Below are 22,068 nucleotides of genomic sequence, written 5' to 3' on the forward strand. Positions count from 1 at the left end.
ATAAAGAGAATAGTTTGGGAAAATGAATGTGGATGCTAGAAAGGAATAGGGGTGCTAGCATTTATTCCCAAATTGTATGATTAATATTATTTATAGGGATGAATGAACCTTTAAAGATTGCCATTTGAATCTGTTTGGTTTTGAAGTTCAAAAGCAAAAAATCTTTAAATGCCTTTTGAAATTCCAATTAAGAGTCACTAAAAGAATAGTTTTTGTTTTACAAATTAGCAATTAAAAAGTGACAAATATCTTCAATGCTTAAACACTCTTCTGCAATACTCATTATGTTCAAATAATACTTTTTCTGGGAACATGAGTATGTTCCTCAGTATTTCCTTTTTTTTTTCTTTCTCATAGGAATGCCTCTGGAAGCTCTCTATCTCACTCTAAAGCTGCACTCACTTCACCAGTACTGGGGATTATGCAAATTATTTCATGAGTAGTTTAAAATCACATTCATGTTTTCTAGTTTCAAATTATAATATGGGTGGCTTATTTTGCTTTTATGTTTCTTTTCTGACTGTTTTTTACTGTTTTTTTCCCTCTGAGTTTTATTTAATTATTTAATTTAATTATTTTAATTATTTCTTTCTTCAGTTTTCTTACTAGAGTAGTAATAATTAGGGAGAGTAAACTTTTTTGTACAACAAGAGCATGTGAAGTCTTGAACTGAGATTATTTCCCTATTTTAGTAATCGTTGTTCATGTGAAACATGGCTTAAGGCAGCCAGCGCTCTGAAGAACAGGCATTCCATGAGCTGATGTGTCTTAACTCCGGAATATTACGTGGGGTTTTATTGTTAATATTTCTCTCCTTGTAACAATTTCTCCGTAGAACGTGGCACCACTTTGGCAGAATAACAAACATCAACCGCTGAATGTATTAATACTGCGGAAAGCAATTTAGTATTGTATTGTTATAAATTATGTCCCTTTACTAGCAGGTTGTTTTATTATGACAAAGACTTCAATTTTATCTGTTCTTGTGGATGTGAGGATTTATTGTTTGTGCAAGGTGCCAGCGTACTTGAGAAATGATGAGAATAGTTCACCAAGAGAATAACATGTCTGTCTCTTAGAGGAAGGAGGGAAGAATGAATTCAGACATAAACTGGTTACAGAGAAGAAAAAGTGAAAGAAACCATGATGAGGATGTAGGTCACTAAGTCAAATCAACAGGTCAGAGAGGGCTATCAATGAGGGAATCCTAAATAGTAGTTATTGATCAAGGAGAGTCAGTGACCACTACCCTGATGATTAATAATTTCAGACAGTGCAGTTAGGGTTTTATTGAGCATTAAAATTCTTGAAATAAATAGGAAAAGAATGAGCATTTCTACTTTGTATTTCAAGTTGGGCCTATATCTGAACTCAAACCTGAATTTGGGTTGTGTCCTTAATTTTGGGTTACTCCTTTGCATTCGGTGTGGGCCTAAGAATATGTTGTGGGAAAAATTTTGGGTCTGTACTGTTCCTTGGCATAGATGAAATGGCTCATTCACCACATCTCAGCATGCTTGTTCAACCATTGTTAGTTTGATAAATTGGCTAGAGTCCTTCCTGCAAAGGTCTTGGCATCACCTGCTGCAAAAGGAGCTGGGATTTGAGGCAGCTGTAGCTCAGACTTCCCTTGTAATATTAAAGATGTACAGGACTGAGGTATTAGTTTTGGGATGAAGTTTTTCAGTGCTTCCATTTTCAGTGCTTCGGATACAGATATGACTTGGGTTCTAGCGAGCAACCCACAAAACAAATTAAAAGCAGCCTTGGAAGCAGTCTAATATAGCCTAAGTCTGCCCACTTCTGTGTGAGTTCTGATGCCCTTTTCTGCTCTCTGTCTAAATCCAACCACCAGAAAACTACTGAAAGGTGCCTGTTTTTTCAGGACAACATGTTTGGATGAACACTGTCATGGGAACTAGAGAAGAACCTAATGAATTCTGAGCCCACCCAGTTTAGACAGTCCTAAAAAATAAGTAGAATAGCTGGGCAGTGTGTGTAGTTAAATATCTAAATTTAAGATAGATGACATTTAAGTGGATCCTGCTTCCTTCCTCTTTTGGGGTTGCATATCTAAAGACAAAATTTTCTTTTGTTGACAGAGTAAATTATGATTATCAGAAGGAAAAAAGTCTGTTAGAGCAGACTGGATGGCCATGGAAAAGCAGTGTCCCTAACTTTTCACTATCTTGCAAGGGAATAGTTTTGTTTTCGAACCCGTGATACACTTGATATAGAATATCTATCTAGCCTTTCTAGAATATATCTAGAATATATCTAGAACCTATATATACATATATTCTTTCTAGAACCTATATCTAGAATATATATAAGCCTTTCACATAATTAAATAATTGTCTCAGTCATGATTTTTAAAAATCACAGAATCACAGAATCACAGAATCATATAGGTTGGAAAAGACCCTTAAGATCATCGAGTCCAACTGTAAACCTAACACTGCCAAGACCACCACTACACCATGGCCCTAAGCACGGTGAAAATGATGTTTTCTCTTCTGTGTTGACTTTAGCAAAATCAGATGCACTTTTCAAATAGATTCTTCATCACAGTCTAATTCTGTAATGCCTCCAAAATGTCCTCATGGATAAAGCAGTACGAAAACGTAGTCAAGATTTAGCTACATCTCTAAGGCTAGGGATGAGGCATAAAGAACTTCAGACAGGAATGATGAAGCTCAAGGGTTTTATTTTAACAGAAATTTTCCCCCCTACCCCAAGCTGTGTATGCTTGTCTTTGCTTCTGACCTTTGTTAGCATATGCCCGCCCAGTGTAAAAGAGTCAAGAATTTGCATACCCTCCATGTTGAAGTATTGTTAATGAGCATTGCCTACATGCTTCACATCACTCAAATGCACTGCACAGGAATTTTGGCAGGATGCATGTGGTATTTTTACAAGGACCATACTTGTGTTCACGTGCAGTTTTACATGTACGTATGAGAAACATGGATAAAAATATACTTTTAAGCAATTATTTGGTTAAAGATTCAAAGGCTGTGTCTAAATTATTTGTTCAAGGGCTGTCTGCACAATGGACCAAGGAGCACTTCCCAGCTCATTGCTGTAGGTTCCCTCTCATCTGTGACCTGACTGTTGGGATGAAACATGGGCATGCACTGTCCCCTTTAGACGTGCTCTGACTTCTGTGGGGAGGAAACCTGAGCATCAGGGATTGCTGATGTTCTCTAGTTACGCTCTTGATTTGGATAGTGACAGGAGCACAGCTGCCGTTTGTACCATGCAACATAGCCAGAGTGATGTGTAAAAACTGTCTCACCCTCTATCAATTGACTAGACCTAGGGGCATAATTACTGGAGAACTTCCCAGACTTACTTGAGATAAAACGGTGACATCAGGTACAGAAATGCACTCTAGTTTAAGTCACCATTAGGTCAGTGATATGCGAGTGCCTGAAAAATTTCTCTCAAATGAGAATTCTAGATTATTCTTTCTGTAAAACTGGGAGGGAATTTCAAGAGAGGTCCTAACAGCAGTTTGCCACCAGCCTAATTTAGCTGAGGACCCCAAGTCTAATAGCCATGACTATCTCTCTAGTCAGGGGAGAATGACTGTAATTTGGTCAGCAATTTATATCTTCTGTGGGCTGAATTGTCCTCAGGAGATGCCTGCCTCTTTCTGTGGTCTCCAGGAGCAGGCTAGGCTCCTAATTTATGCAGCTTGCTTGAGCACCTGAATTAGAAGGAGAAATCTGGGTCATTACTTCTGTATTTTTGGTGCATTACAACTGCAGAAACAGGAGTTGGTCAAAATAAGTTACTTCAATTTGAAGCTAATCTCTGAAGTTTCAAAGAAAGAATATGCCTTTGTGAGCCATCACAGTTGATAGAAGGGACTGCTTTGCTCTTCTAGTTGTACTTTGAAGGAACATTTCTGTAATTTTTTAACCCGTCATATCTGCAGTGTTATCAATAGAAAACCCATAATGGATCATTGATTTCTAAGTGTATTTAATATTTAGCTTATTTTTTACTGCCTTTTATTTCAAATGTTTTAGTAAGGGAATAATAAAAGGAAGTATATTATCACTGAAATAGAAAATACATTGCCTGTAATCAGGGATAAGCTAAACAATACTGGAGTGTTCATGACATGTTTCAGCTTTAGAGAGTCCTCCAAATCGTCGCTAACATCTCTTAACTCTTTAAGCCATCAGAGAATTGTGAATGTTATTCTTGCTTGTTCTTTCCCTCTGGATTTCACACAATGTGCTTGATTCCTGTTGCAAGGAGAGTTTTGCTAATTTACAGCTGTTGACAGTCTGCTGTCCTTTGATAACTGGCCACGTGGGTGAATGACTACCAAAATTTTGTCTGAACATCAAATATCTGCATGCATAAATTGTTAAACCAAAGCATTTTTCGTCCTGTATAGCATATAATTTAATCCATTATTACTGCCACCTTTAAAGACTGCATATGCCTGAAAGCAGAAAATTAAATACCTGTTTGCCATTAATACAAATTATTGTGTTTTGACAGCTTGCTAATCAACTAAAGTAAAAATGGTGCTGTACAAATAGCTCCTTTTAAGTAAATTTTTTTCCGTGCATGAGAATTCTCCTTGTTTGGGCCTTTGAACCCTTATAGGATTTGTCCTCTGTGATATGTTAATATTCAGAAGCATTAATAAAGCTTTATTTGAGTTGTGCTCTGATGCAGACTGGATTTCAAGTATAGTTACTCTATACATAATCTTGGGAAACATTTGACCATCATGTGCTGGCTATAGATGTTACTTCCACTATGGACTGTATCAATTAATGTGCAAATAAGGGATTTAGTATTGAGCAGATTTTGACATAACGATATGTACTTTATGCAATATTCAGGTATGGGCTGTTTCTGGGGAGCCGAGAGGAAGTTTTGGAGACAGAAGGGAGTCTACTCCACTCAAGTGGGTTATGCAGGAGGGTATACTCCAAATCCTACCTACAAAGAGGTCTGTTCAGGTAAGTCTTTCTTTTTGTCTCTCTTTGGTTTTTAAGGGTTGTCAGTAAAATCCTGTCAGCTTATGAGTGACAATGAAGAGTAAAATGAGTGACCGTAGCGACTAAAGGGGTTTGGTATTTAGTCAACCCTGGTATTGGCCTTGCATCCTAAACTGTAATGAAATCTATGGTATGTCCATCCCATTGTTATCTCCTAATAATTAATGAGTTGATGTATGTACAAATATTCTGAGGAAAAAGAAAAAATAATTTCTTCAGGAAATGAATTCTGTTTCAAATTATGCAAATGTGTTCCTTATAAAAAGCATGAGTTTTGATTTTACTTTTGTCTGCATCTAAGTATGAACAAAAATCAGAAAGCACACATTCTTTCTTTTTCTTTCCATATGACCAAGAGGTTACATGGAGAAGTCTAAATTTCTCATTTGCGTTATTATTAATAATTTGTTAACTTTTTATACAGTTCAATGCACAGCATCCTATCATTTCCATGCCAAACCCTTGCATTTATTTTTCATTGCACTCTTATACTAATCCTTCTACAGTACTAATAACCCAATACAGTTTCTTTCTGTGATCTAAAACATAGAACCACTGGCAGCCAACTGACTAATGTTGCTGTTAAAGCAAATTCTTGCTTTCCTATACTTGCTGGTGGAGAACAGCTTGGAGGTTTTCTTTTGGTTTATTTTCTTGTTAACACTTTTTATGCCAAATGCTGAAGTTGATACACTGTTCTCGCTGACAATCTGTCACATAGACTTGATAGAAAGAGTGTAAAAAGTTCAGTGGCACAAACAAATAATGGACACTTTAGCAACTGTGGAGAAGTTCTGCAAGGCACCCGAAAAGGCAGAAACTTTCTGGAAACAGTAAAAAATGTGAAAAGAGATGTTTTAAGGCGGTATTTTATAGACAATACTGGACTAATAAGAAATTGCCTTATAAATGCTAAAGAAAACATATAGATTAGGAAGAATTTCCGGTAGAACTTATAGCAGTATGCATGCTGCTGAGTGCAAATGTTTAGTGTATAGAAATTAAAACATATCTAGAACACAAAAAAAAGGATACCATGCCTTTAGCATTAACTGATGCATAGATACCTAGAACTCCTGCAAAATGTAGCGATAAGAAGCTTCATCTATGGAAGGATCAGCGATACCTGTTTTATTTATCCAAATGGTCCATTACTTCCTAATACTTCTGCACTCTTGTATTTTGTACTTTCATAATTTGCCTGCACTATCTGTAATTCTTATAAGCATATATGGTCCAAGACCTGTCTGGTAATTATTGTCCACTCAGTTTAATGGCCTGGGTACTAAATAATAAGATTGTTTATATAGAATAAGGATGTGCAGCACAACTTCTCTTTCCCAACGCACTCACGGTTCCAGTATGCCGAGGGTAGTTATGATGGACCGTTGAGTGTTTTGCCAAAGATACTGAGTGCTGGTTGTTGGCCAAGGGGAGATGTGAACACAGCACAAGGTGGTGTAGCCAAGGAATTAGACAAAAGGTACCATCTCTTAATTCTGCGCAGTATAGGCTGGTTTTATATTTCAGAATAGATCCATTGTATTGTGAGCTTTGCCTTTGACTAAGACACTTTGAAAGCTTTCTGTAGCTACTTTATGTGTTGCATTTTATCAATAGTGAAGAAAAATAAAAATGGTAATTAAATAATAAAAATCCTGGAATAAAGAAATGGGAAAAATCTTTGAAGTCTGTTTTCTGATAGTTTTTTTAGTTAGATTTGTAGTGTAAAAACACAGCTGAGGGTCTTTTTCTAGTGCTTATTTTTATACACATTTGCATTATGGATGTTTATATGCCTCCAGATGCTGGACACTGGAGGATTTTTTGCTCAGAGATATCCAGAAGCATAAGCACATATTTCATAGCCTTGTCTGTGTGAACATAAATGGGATGTGTATGTGCTACACATTTCTGTTCCTAGTTGTGCAGCTGAGCTGAGTTGGAGAATTTACTGATTTCTGCATGCTATTTTTTTCCTACTTAGCTTCCTCTAGCCCTATTTTATTCTGATTTTATTCTAATTTTTTTTGGCAGGCTTTTTTTCATCTTTGAACATACTTTTTGGAAGGCTCTTTAAAGAGAGCTCTCACAAGCTCCCCTAAGATATTGCCATCTGGCTGCTTCTAGTTGCCGTAGTGTTCATTGGGAAGAACAGTTCTTATAAAATAGTAGACTTCAGGTATGCACTGCGTGATTGCTGCTTTCTTATTCATCTGTTCTGGCAAGATCATATCTATGGTAAGCACTTAACAGCCATGTCCTCTAAATCCAGCTCTGGAAAGGACATCAGGGCTGTCTAAATAGTATCCACTTGGCAAGTCTTTGAGCTTTGCTTTCAGCCCATGCAGTCCTGAGAATCTGTGCAGGAAAGTTATTTTAGTCCAACACCTTTCTGGCACTCTACTCTGAAGAAAAAAAGCAACAATTCTTTGGATGAAACATTTAGCACTTCTTCTAAAAGCCCATTGTCAGCTAGACCTCAGGCAAAATGGTGTGGATTTACTCTTTTCCCCATGCTAAGGTCACTCAAAACATATCAACCAGTGGTGATTTTTTTAATTCAGTTGCCTAAATGTAGGATTTCATGCCATTTGAGATGTCTGAGAATATCCCACGTGCCATGCTGTAGTCACATCTGACAGTTTTTCATGGATGCCCCAGCTGCCCTTGGACATCTCAAAAGTAACTGGATGCCTATATGTGAACAACTAATTCAAATCCAAGGTATCTGTATGTACATTCACTATCCATACTTCTATCTGCAGCTAATGACATAGGCCATGCACTGTTGATTTATGTGCATGTGCGCTGCTACGCTATGTGGAGGCAAGGGAGTGTGTGCCTGCTGAGGCATAAGATTTTCCAGTCTCTTGTTCTTGGATGTTCTCGAATGCATGGGCAGTTTTGATCATGTATCTATCTGATCCATACACGTTATATATCATAGAATCATAAAATCATAGAGTGGTTTAGATTGGAAGGGACCGTTAAAGATCATTTAGTTCCAAACCCCCCTGCTGTGGGTAAGGACATCTTTCACTAGATCAAGTGGCTAAAAGCCTCATCCAACCTGACCTTGAACACTTCCAGGGATGGGGCATCCACAACTTCTCTAGGCAATCTGTTCCAGTGTCTTACCACCCTCATTGTAAAAAATATCTTCCTTATATTTAATCTAAATCTACCCTTTTTCGGTTTAAAATTGTTACTCCTTGTCCTGTCACTACAGACCTTGGTAAAAAGTCTTTCTCCATCTTTCTAATAAGCCCCTTTATATATTGACCTCAATATATGACCGTATATGGCCTCAATAAGGTCTCCCTGGAGCCTTCCCTTCTCCAGGCTGAACAACAACTCTCTCAGCTGGCCTTTCTTCATTGGAGAGGTGTTCCAGCCCTCTGACCATTTTCGTGGCCTCCTCTGGACCTGCTCTAACAGGTCCATGTCTTTCTTGTACTGGGGACCCCAGAGCTGGATGCCATACTCCAGGAGGGGTCTCACAAGTGTGAAGTAGAGGGCGGGAATCACCTCCCTCAACCTGCTGGCCACGCTTCTTTTTATGCAGCCCAGGATACAATTGGCTATCTATCATCTGTACTGCAAGCGTACATTGTTTGCTCTATCTAATTTTTCATCTACCAATATCCCCAAGTCCTTCTCTGCAGGGCTGTTCTCAATCCATTCATCAGTCAGTCTGTACTGATAGTGGTGATTGCCCTGACCCAGGTGCAGGACCTTGCACTTGGCCTTGGTGAACTTCATGAGGTTCACATTGGCCCACGTCTCAAGCCTGTCAAGGTCCCTCTAGCTGGCATCCCTTCCCTCAAGCATACCAACTGCAGACTGAGCTTGTGTTATCTGCAAATTTGCTGAGGGTGCACTCAATCCCACTGTCTATGTCATTAATAAAGATATTGTACAGTACCGGTCCAGATACAAGACCCCTGAGGGACACCACTTGTTACCGATCTCCCTTTGGTCATTGAGCTGTTGACTGCAACTCTTCAGATGCAGCCACCCAGCCAATTCTTTATTCATTGAATAGTGCGTTCATCAAACCAATTTCTCTCCAATTTAGAGACAAGGATGTTGTGTGAGACTGTGTCAAAGGCCTTACATAAGTCAAGATAGATGACATCAGTTGCTCTTCCCTTCTCCACTAACACAGTCACTCCATCGTAGGAGGCCACCATCATCAAAGGCCTTACAGAAGTCAAGACAGATAACATGAGTTGCTCTTCCCTTATCCACTCCGACAGTCACTCCATGGTAGAAGGCCACCAGATTAGTCAGGTGACTAATCAGTCAGGCTTTCTGCTTGGAAAGCTGATCTTTCTTACACTGCAAGAAATAAAGTTCCTGCTTGCTGATGTACCAGCAGCCGTAAGGGACAGGAATATATTCCATGTACACTGGCTTATAGAGCTCACAAAGGTTTTTGTCTTCTTGTGTATTTAGGGTGTTCCATAATAATCTTGAATAACGTCTTGTTTGGAGACCTCTGAGGACAGCACTGCCTTAAATATAATTGATCTTAAAGCCTACAGTAACATGTCACTAACATCTGTATTTAAATACCTGTAAATTGAGGAATTACTGAGATGGAGGCTTGGAGCATATTGATTGCAGTTTGATATTCTGCTTCACTCTTTATATTAAATCTGTTAGTCTTGAGTAAGTATCTTCTATAGAAAACAAGAAAATGCTTAGGGTTTCTTTCTTTTCTTCATGCTTTTAATATATTTTCTAGAAAGAAAGTGTTGTGTTGCTTCAAGGGAATACAGGTCAGGCTTCCATACCCGTGGTGTTCCAGTCTTCTGCCATGATCTTCATTTGATGGACTTCACTGGGAAGCAAAAGTGATCTGCAGACCTAGTATGAAGCTATGTGGGGGGACACCATTTCTCTTACAGCAGCCGGGTGATGGCTGTACTGTTACAACACTGTTGGTACCCCGTGAAAACTTAAGCCTCTAAGGGCAAACCTCCAACCTCATAAGCCTTGAAGAGCAGCATGATTCACCTCTCCGTTGGGGAGGTAGAAAAGTCATGATTCTGCTTGAAAGGGTCAGATTAGTGTTATCCTCTTCAGATGTGGGACAGGTCATTTGAAGATTCTCCTATCAGTCGGTGTGGTACTGCCTTGCTAAACTGATGTTTAAAAGATAATTCATTTACTTTGAAGCTTATGAATACAGTGCTGGAAAATTATTTTTATATTTTGTCGTGGCAACCATACAGATGAAAATCTGAAAAGGCATTCTCGATTGCATGAAGGATTTTGAGCTATTTTCGGTGCATTAGCCTAATACATAAATACACCATTTTTGGCCAGCATTAGACAACCCAGGATGTTCATTCAGTATGAAACATCTTTTCATATTTTGCTTACAGATGTTCAGAACAATTCTGTTTATCTGTATATTCATAAGCTTTTTGAAATCTACATAGCTCAAGTGGCACTGAAATCAGAAGGGAAAAACTCTGCTGTTGTTATTCATAAACTGGTTATGTACAATTACCACATAAAATATGCAGCTAACGATGATTTTCTTAAAAACAGGGCAGTTTATAGGCTTATGGTTCAAGCTGTTAACATTTAAGCAGGTCATTTTATTTTGTTTTGGGTTTTTTTCTTTGTTTATCTTCAATGACTATAATGTAAGAAAAATAGATGAGTATGCCTGTTTATTATCCAATATTAGTTAGAAGGCTTAGTGAACATAACAGTTTATTTAGTTAGTTAAACCAATTTATAATCTAGTCAATTCTCAGTACCTTTCTGGAGCATATTCTCATGTACACAAGTCACATTTCTTAATAATTAACAGTGCAATATAAAAGTATGCCACATGGACTTAGGTTCTGTGTTGAGTTACATAAAATACTTGATTGTGAAGTTTTTTCACATTTCCTATGCAGCAAACCCACGTTTTTCTGAGGGATAGCATTGCCTCTTGCATACCAATTAGTCTTTTAACTGATTCTTATATGTAGGAGTTCCAGTTCTCCTTAAAATGTCTAGGCTTCCAAAGTTCATCTGGAAGGCTTCTAAACAACTGATGGAAGAGAGTGGAGAAAGGCAAAATTAATTTCTTGCTCTGTTACCTCCTATCCCTTTGGTCAGTTGGTGATTTACAGAGTTAATTCCATCTCTACTTCATCTTAGTTACACTAGAAAGAGAGGGCAAGACAACCAGGAAAGTCCACAACAGGTTGATGGTTAGCATGTTTTTGCTTTAAGAATGGAAATGCTTGCAGAGGGTTTAACTCGATGACGTGGGGCTTATTTGATGTACTTATGCATAAACAACATGATCGTTAAAGCCAGCAAAAGAAAATCTAACTAGCATTTTTCAGGAGTTATTAATAGCAATATAGAGAAAATGTGATATGGGAAAATATTTCTTTCCTTCTCAGATTTCCCATTCTCTACAAAATACAGATGAACGTCCTATGACAAACTATCAGTATGTTGAGACAGTGCCTTATATTACTTGAAAAGCCCTTCATTTAGACATCACAACACTATTCCAAAGTGGGTCTGACTCTCCAAAATGTTTAAATGTATAATTAAACTACAAATATTCCCTTCACTTTCAGTAGCTTATAAAGGGATCTGAAGGTTTTCATGAACAGAAACTAAGTCCACAAGATTAAAGTTTCCAAGCAGTAATGAGAATGGCTCAGAACATTTTCTTTTATTATTAAATCGCTGTCAAGAGAATAGATTCCTGTTGTGCCTTTGTCTGTTCTTTTTTTTCTTATAAGGACAGGATATAGGAATTTTAATGACTTACAGATTCTGTGAAGAATATCAGTGTTCACCATGCCCTTGATCTGTACAACGTGCCTTGATACGATTGGCCAATTGCTCCACCTCTCCCCTTTTTTTTGCCTGGTTCACCTGTAGGAAGGATGGAAAGGTCAGCCAGTCAAAGTATAAAATACTGTATTGATCAAAGTTAATGTCATATCCTGTGGATATTAGTGTTTTGTATATTTTTTGTAGCAATTGAAGAACAGGATTTTGTAGAAAATATATAAATTTTATGAACTACGCCACAGTTAGAATAAGTTGTGTCTCTGTAATCGTGAGACTATAGTCCTAGGGTCCTCCTAGACGTGCAGACAAAACCCTGATATAACCTTATAAACTATAATTTGTCCTCAATGCAATTGCTAAGTCATGAAATAAAATGAATGTACCAATTTCACTTCAAAAAATCATTTGGAAAGGTGATAGCAGATGCTGCTGCAACGTTAAAACCTTGGCAACAAGAAATATAACAGATGCATTGAATTTCAGTTACCTGCTATATTGCAGTTCTACCTAGAAAATTGTCTACGTTGACATTACTGACGTTCTTTTTCAACAGAAGAGCTTCTTGTTGACCCAGAAAACTTCATTATACCTTAGAATACCAGGATACAGAAATATATTCTGTAGATTCATCATTTAAAAATAAAAAGGAGAATAAATATTTTTGCCAACCATTGTCTGAAAAACAAGAAGCTCCCTGTCCACAAGGGATGGATGGTAGCTGCTCTGCTTAGGGAATTCTGCTACATCTTTAATCAAGGTTAAGTTTACATTTCCATTTCAGAATTTGACTTCTCAGGGTTAATATCTTGGCTGATTCAGGCTTGAAGAAATTAAACTGATATTTATTATTTAGATACCTGATTGTGCCTTGTGGCAAATTTAAAATCCTAATAGCCTCACTGCTATCCTCTGTTCCTTTTATCTATTTATCTCAGCATTGCCCATAATCACAGGCTTAGGTAGCAGTAGCAGTATAAATACCAAATATATTATTTATTATTAACAACTTTATTTGAATTGTATTCCGCTGAGATGTGTTGTTTTCGACTTTCTCATCTCCTGGTTTTATTAAAGATATATATAAGATGAAAATGTGATAGCCCCGGAGGTTGAAAGAGCCATTACAGAGCAAGTCAAAGACAAAATCTTCTGACCTGGAGCCTACACTAAGTTCCCAAAGGACCTTCATTTTCAGAAGTGACTCTGTGCAGGATTATGCTGTGGTGTTCACCATGTCACTGTGCCTGAAAACAGAAGATGCAGTAGGAAGCTGCTTCTCATTTCAGGCATGGGAACATGGTGTATTTGTGAAAAAGATGATGTTACCAAAGGGCTCACCATTGTTGTTATGGCTAGTGGGGTTTCCTCACATTCTGTTTCTGCTATGGAGACACTTGAAAAGAAAAAAACCCAACAAGGCCAGTCTACTCAGTCTACCAAACTGTCCTCCCAGAAGTAGGGATTACTACAGGTGGTAACTCCATTGAGGTCACCTGTGGCTATTCGTGTCCATGAGAACCGTTCTTGGTATGTAATATTTGAAGTATCTTGCGCAAACTCATATTACAAGTCAAAAGAAAGAGGAAAACAACAAGCAAAAGAATGTCATGAGGGGTAGACATCAGAGATGGAAGGAAGCGGGGAGAAGCTACAGCTATTGGGAGGGCATCGCTCTGGAAGTAAAGCAGATGATAGAACATGTTTGCGTTTTCCTTGTCTTTCTTGTTTATGGTGGTGTGTTTGTGTTGTTTTGCTGCTCCTGCTGCTTATTCCCCCAGGTGAAATCTTCATTCCTTTAGGGGCACATGACTGAAATGCTGTGGGGGTAATATGGATATTTCTGAGAATATATTTTTCCTGAAATTGGGAGAGTACTGAAATTACTATGTGCAAACGTAACTCACTTTGCCTTCCTCCCTTTATGGAACATGTTCCTATGCTGGCATATAAAAGTTTGTAAATGGAGTACTGTCTCACAAAGATGATTAAGATTTTGAATAATTCTGCAAGTGACCTGCACAGTTTCTATGTCTGGATGAATGATGAAAATATCTAATTACAAGAGTTTAACTTCCTTCTTTTTGCTCAGCTGTGCCCAAGATGACTGTTGTATCTCAGTTTATAATAAGCAAAATTATGATAGTCAAGTTCTGCTTACATTTGCAGACTCACGCACTCTCACATGAATTTCTCCAGGTGAGAAGAATTTGGTCCATGACTAAGGCAAGAATTTGGTCCTGTGAAAAGAGAGTCAGAGGCTTTGGGGTCCTCATGGCTATAGTGCACTGTAGCAACAGTTTCTGCATTTGACGTGAAGTAACAACAGGGTAAAGGACGCTTTGAGAAGGATTTTAGGAAAGCCAGAGCTCAAGGGAGTTCACAGAATTGCTCATGGATTTCCTGTGGGCTAGGACTTGAGTACATCCATTGTAGGTGCATTCTTTTTAGACGAGACAAAACTTTTGTAAATGCTTTGGTGCACTAAAAAAGGCAGAGATTGTAAAGCTAGGATCGGCTGTAAACTATGATTGAGTCACAATTCTGGTGTAAGAGAAGGTATAGGATGCCATCTACAAATTTCTGCATGAAGTATCAAAACCTATCGCTAGGTAGGCTCCATCACTTTATTTTTGTAGGCTGTCAGGTCAGATGCCCTAAGTACTACTGTAATCACAGTAGTAAGCTACGAAGCCCAAACTACTGAAAAGACTATTATCCAATTTTTATTTGAATACCCAAAGTGATAGAAAATCTGCTCTTTCCATTAGTAGGAAACTTCCCCACAGTAATAAGGTGCAACAGCCCTCATAATTGATTTGTAGAAGGACTCAGCTAGATCTGTGTAACACTGCAGCAGAGATCTTTACCACCAGAGCTCGAGGCATAATCCACAAGCCTCACAAGATACTTGACTTCAAGATCCTTTACAAAAGTTGTGTCTTCCTGTGTGGGACCTGTCTGCTCCTACAGCATGGGCAGGAGGGAGGGTGGAGCACTCTTTTCTCGATCCCAGGTTCTAAGATTTGTTTAATGAAATATGTTAGCCCTTGCTTGACTAACTGGGTCACTCAAAGGTTTATTTTGGTCTTCACTCAGGAACAAAATCCCCTTTTTATTTAAGCTGTCTTTCTGGAAATTTCTGGGATATACAATCTCAAAAAAGGGAGAAAATAAAGGGAAAGTATTTGACTAGTTGAAATATAACTGCTGTGTTGCTTCACACCAAGGATGCATTTAATCTAACAATCTACTTCAGCGAAAGTTAGTGTGAGTTCTGTCTTCATATACCTCACAGCTTCCAGGTATTAGTGATTTAGTGTTTAATAATCACAGATGACCTTTTCTGTATTAATTTGTCTATCCATTTGTTTAATATCATCTTATTTCTGGCATTCACAACTATGAGGGGAAAATCGTGGTTTCATTAACTCTAGTGCCAAACCTTGCGGGAAGTTTGAAGGAAAACTTGCTATAGTTAAGTGATGTTTTGCTAAAGATTATTTCATGGCATCTAGGTATCAATACGTCTGGGAATGAAGTATTTATTCTGAAGAGTAAGTAAAAAGAGCTTAATTTGCTTTACTGACGCTTTGCCTTATTAACGAGTATTCCATAGTGACATGCTGTGCCATCAGTAGAGCTCAAAGCAACAGGTAAGCTGGGAAGTGGAGAAAAAACAAGGTAATAGGGAAAAAAGAAACAGCAGATCCTTCACAGGAGATCTGAAAATATCAGAAGGTTTTTTTTTTTTCTTCTTCTGAACGGTTACTGCTTTGAAACACTTCTGTAATACATCTTTGGAGGCTTTCACTTTGGCAACAGGAAGGAGATTTTTCTTCATGGTTGCACATCATATGGCATCAGCCTCCCTGGTGTGCTTCATGCACAATGCTACTGGCAGGAGGTGTTTTTTCTTACCCCATGGTTAAAATAGTTGCTGTCATTCATCTATACTGGATTCAAATTGTATGTGAACTGTGACCACCAACAGTAGTAAGAGCATACCTCATTTCCACATCAATGAGATCTCTTCAGCCTGTTGATATGGACAAAGTGGCCAGTCTAAGGTATCTAGCCTTAAACCTGTACTTCAAAAAGAGAAGCTGCCTGCCTCGGATAGAGTCCACCTGGAGCTGCAGACACTCTTAAAAAAAAAAATCAGCAGGGTAATGTCTCCTGAAAGGGTGCCTCCTCTTTGGCTTCTGAAGAAACTTCTTTGTTATCAATACTAGTAACGTCCCCAGAAGAGTTGTCATGGCTACGCACAGGGTATATCTATGGCAGTAAACTGAACAGGGCACAGATTTGGGCATGGGTATGTTATCAGTCATACCGCTGAATTGCTTTAGTAGTCCCTGACATGGTTGTAGCCAGGCCAGTAGCCTATCCTGGAAAATTCCTAGACACAGCTAATGGTTAATATGGTACAGATACTCAAACCCAGTAAGCAGTGTTGATGCACGAAAGCTGTCTAGAGGATAAAAAGTTGAGTTGCAAGGTGAGTTCTGTTGTGAAGTTGGCCACGCAGCCAGAGAGTAATCCTAGGCCTGTTGTATTTACTAGCAAATATTTTGCACTGAGAAACTCAGCGGAGTCTTTGGACTGCCCTACTCTTGTTTTCGATCTTTTTTGAGGTGTATTGTCTATACTGACATTCACAACCCTCCCTTTAAACCCATGGATCCTGGGAGTGCTCTGATGGGGAAGAAGCAAGAAGGAATTACTAGCTTTGCATCCTCAACTCTGCATGCAGTGCATGCCTGGAGACATTTCTGTACCTATTACTGAGCGCAAAAATATATCATGGCAGTGCTTGCGTACCCATGCGCCCACAGTGCTAACACACAGATCAAATCTGTCTGGGAAAAAAACCAACCCCGACATGTGGCTAACCTTATTTTTTGTCTACTAGTTCCCCACTTGGTTTTATCCAGTGTTTATTCAGTGAAGCGATTCAATTAGAAACTATTTTTATTTTCTTTCCGAGGAGTGAAAAATGTTAATTGTAGCTGAAATGCCTTCAAGTGATTCTGTTCTAATGTCACATTTCCATAAAGTCTATACAGTTTGCTTTTTGCTAAAATAATACAGCAGCAGAACAAAAATTCTAAAAAAGTGTCATTAGTGTTTTGAATGCTAGACTTGGCATGGACTATGACCTTGCTGGGTGAAGCACAGAAAAAAAGTAAGGTCCTTTCCTCCCAAAGTATACCATATAAGACTAAGAGAAAAGACAACAGCTTGCTGCAGACAGTTGGAGAAATCAAAAGAAACTATAAGAGCATTTTAGTTAATATGATAAGCCATCTTCTCAGCACACTAGGACGTACGTGCCACTGCCTGTTTTCGAGTAGAAAGTAAGTGAATGGAAAGCAGTTTCAACTATACTGTCCTTGGGTTCCCAGGCTGTTACTGGGTTTTAAACTAGAGCATGACGCAGACTGTGATGGTCCTTCTTCTCAGGAATCTCGTCAGCCGTGAAAAATAGAGCTGCACTCCTGTTACCTAGTACTAGAGCACTTGGTAGCATCCGTTGTAGCACCTCTTGGAGAGGTAGGGAGAAGAGGGCTTCTCTCACCAAAAGCATGAGGTCAGCTGGCAGAGCCTGGCACGTGGTGTCCCAGAGGAGGGGTGGCTTTGGCCATCGTTAGGTAGTAACATACCTAACATTTCAATCTGAAGAAGTCAAAGGAACAAGTATAACTTTAATGGGTGATACTCAACATACTTGTGTTAAAGGGGTGGTGATCTATGCCCGTGCTCAGTTTAGAAACTTCTCAGGGGCAACGTGATGGAGGTGGCAGAAATCTTTCAGCATAAGTGGGCGGCTGCTGGGAGCAGGGAGCAGTTATGCACATGAGGCAAGTTATCGTACTCTGTGAAGAGTTGTCTGGGGAGAAAGACTTCACGTCCCCTGGGCATTGTCGAGATCTTCATGGCTCTGTCGTAACACTTCTGCCTCCCCTGTTGTGCCTCCTTTCAGGTTCAATCCTTCTAGAGACAGAGGAAATGGAGATCCTTTCAAGTACTTACAGGTACCCATGCATCAAATTGCTGTGAGGAGCTGTAGCAATTGTTTTATCTTGCTTCTCTGCAAGCAGAGTAACTGTTCTGTTCAGCTTGGGAGCCAGCTAAACAGCAGAAATATGCATTGAGGCTAAAACATGCATTATAGCTGGCAGCCTTGACTAAGATGCACCTCCTTAATTATAAAGGTTAGAAGAGATTCCAAAACAAGGTAAAAATTTGCCATGACTGCGAAGCTTTAAATTAGGATTTGTTTATCTTTCTAAAATATGTTCAGCTTAGCCATGAGTTTTCCGCCTCACTGATATGAAAGAATACGTTCAGAAGTCTCCTCAGAAGGAGACTCTGATTTAAAGGGGGCTCTCCAGCCTGTGTTCTTAACGAGGTCATCATTTATTCTGGCCATAACTTTCCTTTATTCATCCTGGAAAGGTGACCAGGTACTATGTACTAAACTGAAAGTTTGCATTATCATCAACTACCGTGATTACGCATTGTTTACTTCTTTTTTTTCCTCTCTTCCCCCCACCCCCCCATTTTTGTGTTGTAATTATAGTGGTTTAGATTTCCTGGAAAGGATACAGGGTTTAATCATGTCATTATGTGTGCTGAATGCTGTGAAAATTCTTTGTTCCAACTCAAGTGGAACACCATTATAATACACTTATCATCTATTAAGAAAGTAATAAATTGGGCCAAATTGATCCTCGACGTAATTCTGCTGATGTCAATGGTGTTACATCAAGAAGAAATTTGTCTCAGTTTGTTAATACGATGATAAGATAAAAGAGAAAAGTGGCTACTGAGGAGCAAACAAGTCTTGGAAAAAGAAGTTCCACTTTCATTGATTAGGCCCTGTTTGTGGAATGTTTTGAAGCTATAAAGCATTGCAAGAGTGCTAAATATTGTTGTTATTATTATTTTCTGAATGGACTGTGTATGGTGAGGAAAATGGTCAGGATTCTATTTCATTCTTCTCCTTTCAATTTTTGGCAGTGCACTTTTCTTCAGCAGAACTGACCCCGAACCAGTGGTAGGTGCAGATGGGACCATTATTTTTCACCGCTTCATTTATTTTGGTTTAACAAATGGCTTCATTTTATTTCTTGCCTCATTCCTCTCTGTTCAGGGACAGTTTAGCCCTTCTGCAGGTGTTCAAAGATGTTCAAAGACAGGAGTAATGTGTAATGAGTTCTCTACTCACAATGCAGTCTCCTAGCCTGCCTTTGTGATCCATTCAGAAGTCTTTTAAGTGAAGCTAAAATTAAATGAAAAAATATAGACTGGGATCTGGTGTCCTTAGTCTGGGAGCTGAACTTAGGCACCTAGCTTGAAAGCGCAAAGAAGGTAGGATCCAATTTTCATGAATTAAGTAGGTCAGATTTTGGATGGGGAGGGGACCTCTTCTTCCTTCTGCTTCTGAACATGCAGCAATATGTGATCCAAAATGGAAATGTGGTGGGTACAGAAGCAAACAAGATGAGATTCTTTACAGGAAAAAGCAGAGGTCCCAGATTTGGCTTCCCACAGTGTATCTAGAGTGAAACTGTTATAAAGTATATAAAAAAAGATGTTAACCATGCGAATAGGTTCCAGGACATTGCCCTTTGTCCTGGTTTCAGCTGAGAGAGAGTTAATTTTCTTTATAGTGGCTGGTATGGGGCTATGTTTTGGATCTGTGCTGCAAACAGTGTTGATAACACAGAGATGTTTTAGTTGTTGCTGCACTGGTCAAGGACTTTTCAGCTTCCCATGCTCTGCCAGGTGCAGAAGAAGCTGGGAGGGGACACAGCCAGGATCGTTGATCCAAACTGGCCAAAGGGCTATTCCATACCATACGACGTCATGCTCAGTATCTAAAGCTGAGGAAGAAGAAGGAAGGGGGGGACGTTCGGAGTGATGGCGTTTGTCTTCCCAAGTAACCATTACACATGCTGGAGCCCTGCTTTCCTGGAGATGGCTGAACACCTGCCTGCCCATGGGAAGGAGTGAAGGAATTCCTTGTTTTGCTTTGCTTGCGTGCGTGACTTTTGCTTTCCCTATTCAACTGTCTTTATCTCAACCCATGAGTTTTCTCACTTTTACTCTTCCGATTCTCTCCCCCATCCCACCGGGGGGGAGTGAGCGAGCGGCTGGGTGGGGCTTAGTTGCTGACTGGGGCTAAACCGCAACACCCTTCTTTCTCTCCTTCTCCTCCCTGCCCCAAATTGCCCTAATCAGTAGAAGAAAACAAGCTTCCTGTCTGGCTTTAAGAATCTTGCGTTTGTGGCTACACAGTGGCCTTGCTTCATGAGGACAACTAATGAATGTGCTTCCTGAGCATAATCCTCCAGCCTGGTAGTTAGGATGCTCTCAAGAGATGTAGGTCTTTTATTTTGAGAGTCATTTGGGATCCAGGCATCAAACTTCCTGAGCAGGTGTTTGAACCGAGGGCTACCACAGCAAAGGTGTGCAATATTTTGGTAGCAGCTCGCACTGTTTCAGATCTAATTAACCGGGAAGAGCAAAATACTCTTCCTGGTCTTTCCCAGAGATTCACACACTCTGAACCTCACCAAAGTCTCTAATGATTAGCAGTATCTTTTATGTAGCAGTGGGGATTTAAGGAACTATGCATAATAAAGAGAATTATTTCTAAAGCCTGCTTGAAGGATGACTATTTCAGGCAGCTATGGAAAATAAAATAATTAATTAAAAAGGGAAAAATTTTTGCAGCAAAACTGCATTTGTTGCTACGGCTCTTGTAATAGGCAGTTTTGATCTACTAAAGGTGCAGAAATAAATAGTGTCACAACAGATATGGAAGGCAAATTCTGCAGACCAACTGAGTATGAAGCCAAGCGTCTGACTGCATATTCATCTCTTTACCGCCTTCGATTCTTCTCTAATTCCTTTATTTTCAATATGATAATAGACTTTTCTCCATGCAGACTCATTGTTACCATGAAATAGAATTTGTCTACACATGATATGTTCATATAATGTGTGAGGGCAGAATTCATCAAAACAATTGAGCTATGAGCAGGAATATCACTTAGTTGCTTTTTGCCTCCTTTATTCTCATCTTTCTGCATTTGAATTGTTAAACAGGAGCTCTGCTGCAGTGTCAAAGAGTATCTTACAAAAGCTGTTGCCATAGTGTTATAGCTAGATATGAATTCTTTTTATATCACTGGCATGATAAGTGGTTATTTATTTGCACTTAGGCCTGTTTAACAGCTTTTAATTATAAGAATGGCCCAGGGTTTGAGGAACAACTTAACTATTAGAACAACCGCTCCCATTGTATTTGATAAAGATCAGATAAAACTTTTTCAGCTAACTTTTTTCAGAAAGTTATGAGAAAATAACTCCCTCTTTTCTCACCTCTTCCAAGAATCCCTAAACTACCACTGTAGTTGTCACACCAGCAATGCAACCTTCCTCTCCTCTTTTGAAACCCCTCCTAGAGATGAAACTTCTCCCTGAATGCAGTAGGGGAAGATCTTCCCATTTAATTACACTCGTACTGAAAATGGGTAACAGAAGTTTCTCTCATGCAGCACCACCGTCTTGGTTGGCGTGTGCTTTCTTCCCTTTTGTTGCTCTTGCCTTTCATATTCCTCAGCAGCGGTTTTAGCGCTGGACTTTGCCTGGCAGCTCTTTGGAGCAGAACGTATTGCAGAAAGAAGGAGGAGCACCTCAGCTGGGCTGTTACCTTGAGATTCAGCTGATGTCCTTCTATTCCTGGCTCCAAGGCTGACTTGGATGACCTTCAGCTCTTCCTGCCTATTGTCCTCATTTGTAAAAAAGGAGATACTTTATCTTATCTTATAAAGCGCTTTGAAATCTACAGCTATATGGATTTTTCTGGTACTGAGTGTTGGAGGAAAGCATAGGTAACAAGGGGAAATCTAAAGTTTTCTCTTATCTCCTGTAGTCATAGCGAATTTCAACTGATATATTTAGGTATTTATATATCTAAATTGTTTTATTGAGCTGAAAAGGAGCTACGCATCTGAGCTTTTTACATTAAACATAGTTTTTAATCTCCATTTTAAATTCCCATTCCTTTCTAGTCCTGTAGGATGCAGAAGTAGATACTGTAGTGTATCATATAAAGTCTTCTTTGGGTACTTTATAATTGCCCAAATTTTACAATATGTGATAATACATACTGTATGCAATGTCTGCCCCCCAAACC

General features: G+C 39.1%; 1 protein-coding gene across 1 annotated transcript in view; it reads left to right on the forward strand.

Moving 5' to 3' along the window:
• The window catches only part of MSRA (methionine sulfoxide reductase A), a 290,363-nt gene that overhangs the window by 136,268 nt on the left and 132,027 nt on the right, over nucleotides 1–22,068 (forward strand). Inside the window, exon 3 of the mRNA XM_072857751.1 lies at nucleotides 4,872–4,991. Coding sequence (XP_072713852.1) covers nucleotides 4,872–4,991 — 120 coding nt within the window. The remainder of the gene's footprint in view (nucleotides 1–4,871; nucleotides 4,992–22,068) is intronic.

The sequence above is a fragment of the Ciconia boyciana genome, chromosome 3 (assembly GCF_034638445.1).
Source record: "Ciconia boyciana chromosome 3, ASM3463844v1, whole genome shotgun sequence".
NCBI lineage: Eukaryota > Metazoa > Chordata > Aves > Ciconiiformes > Ciconiidae > Ciconia > Ciconia boyciana.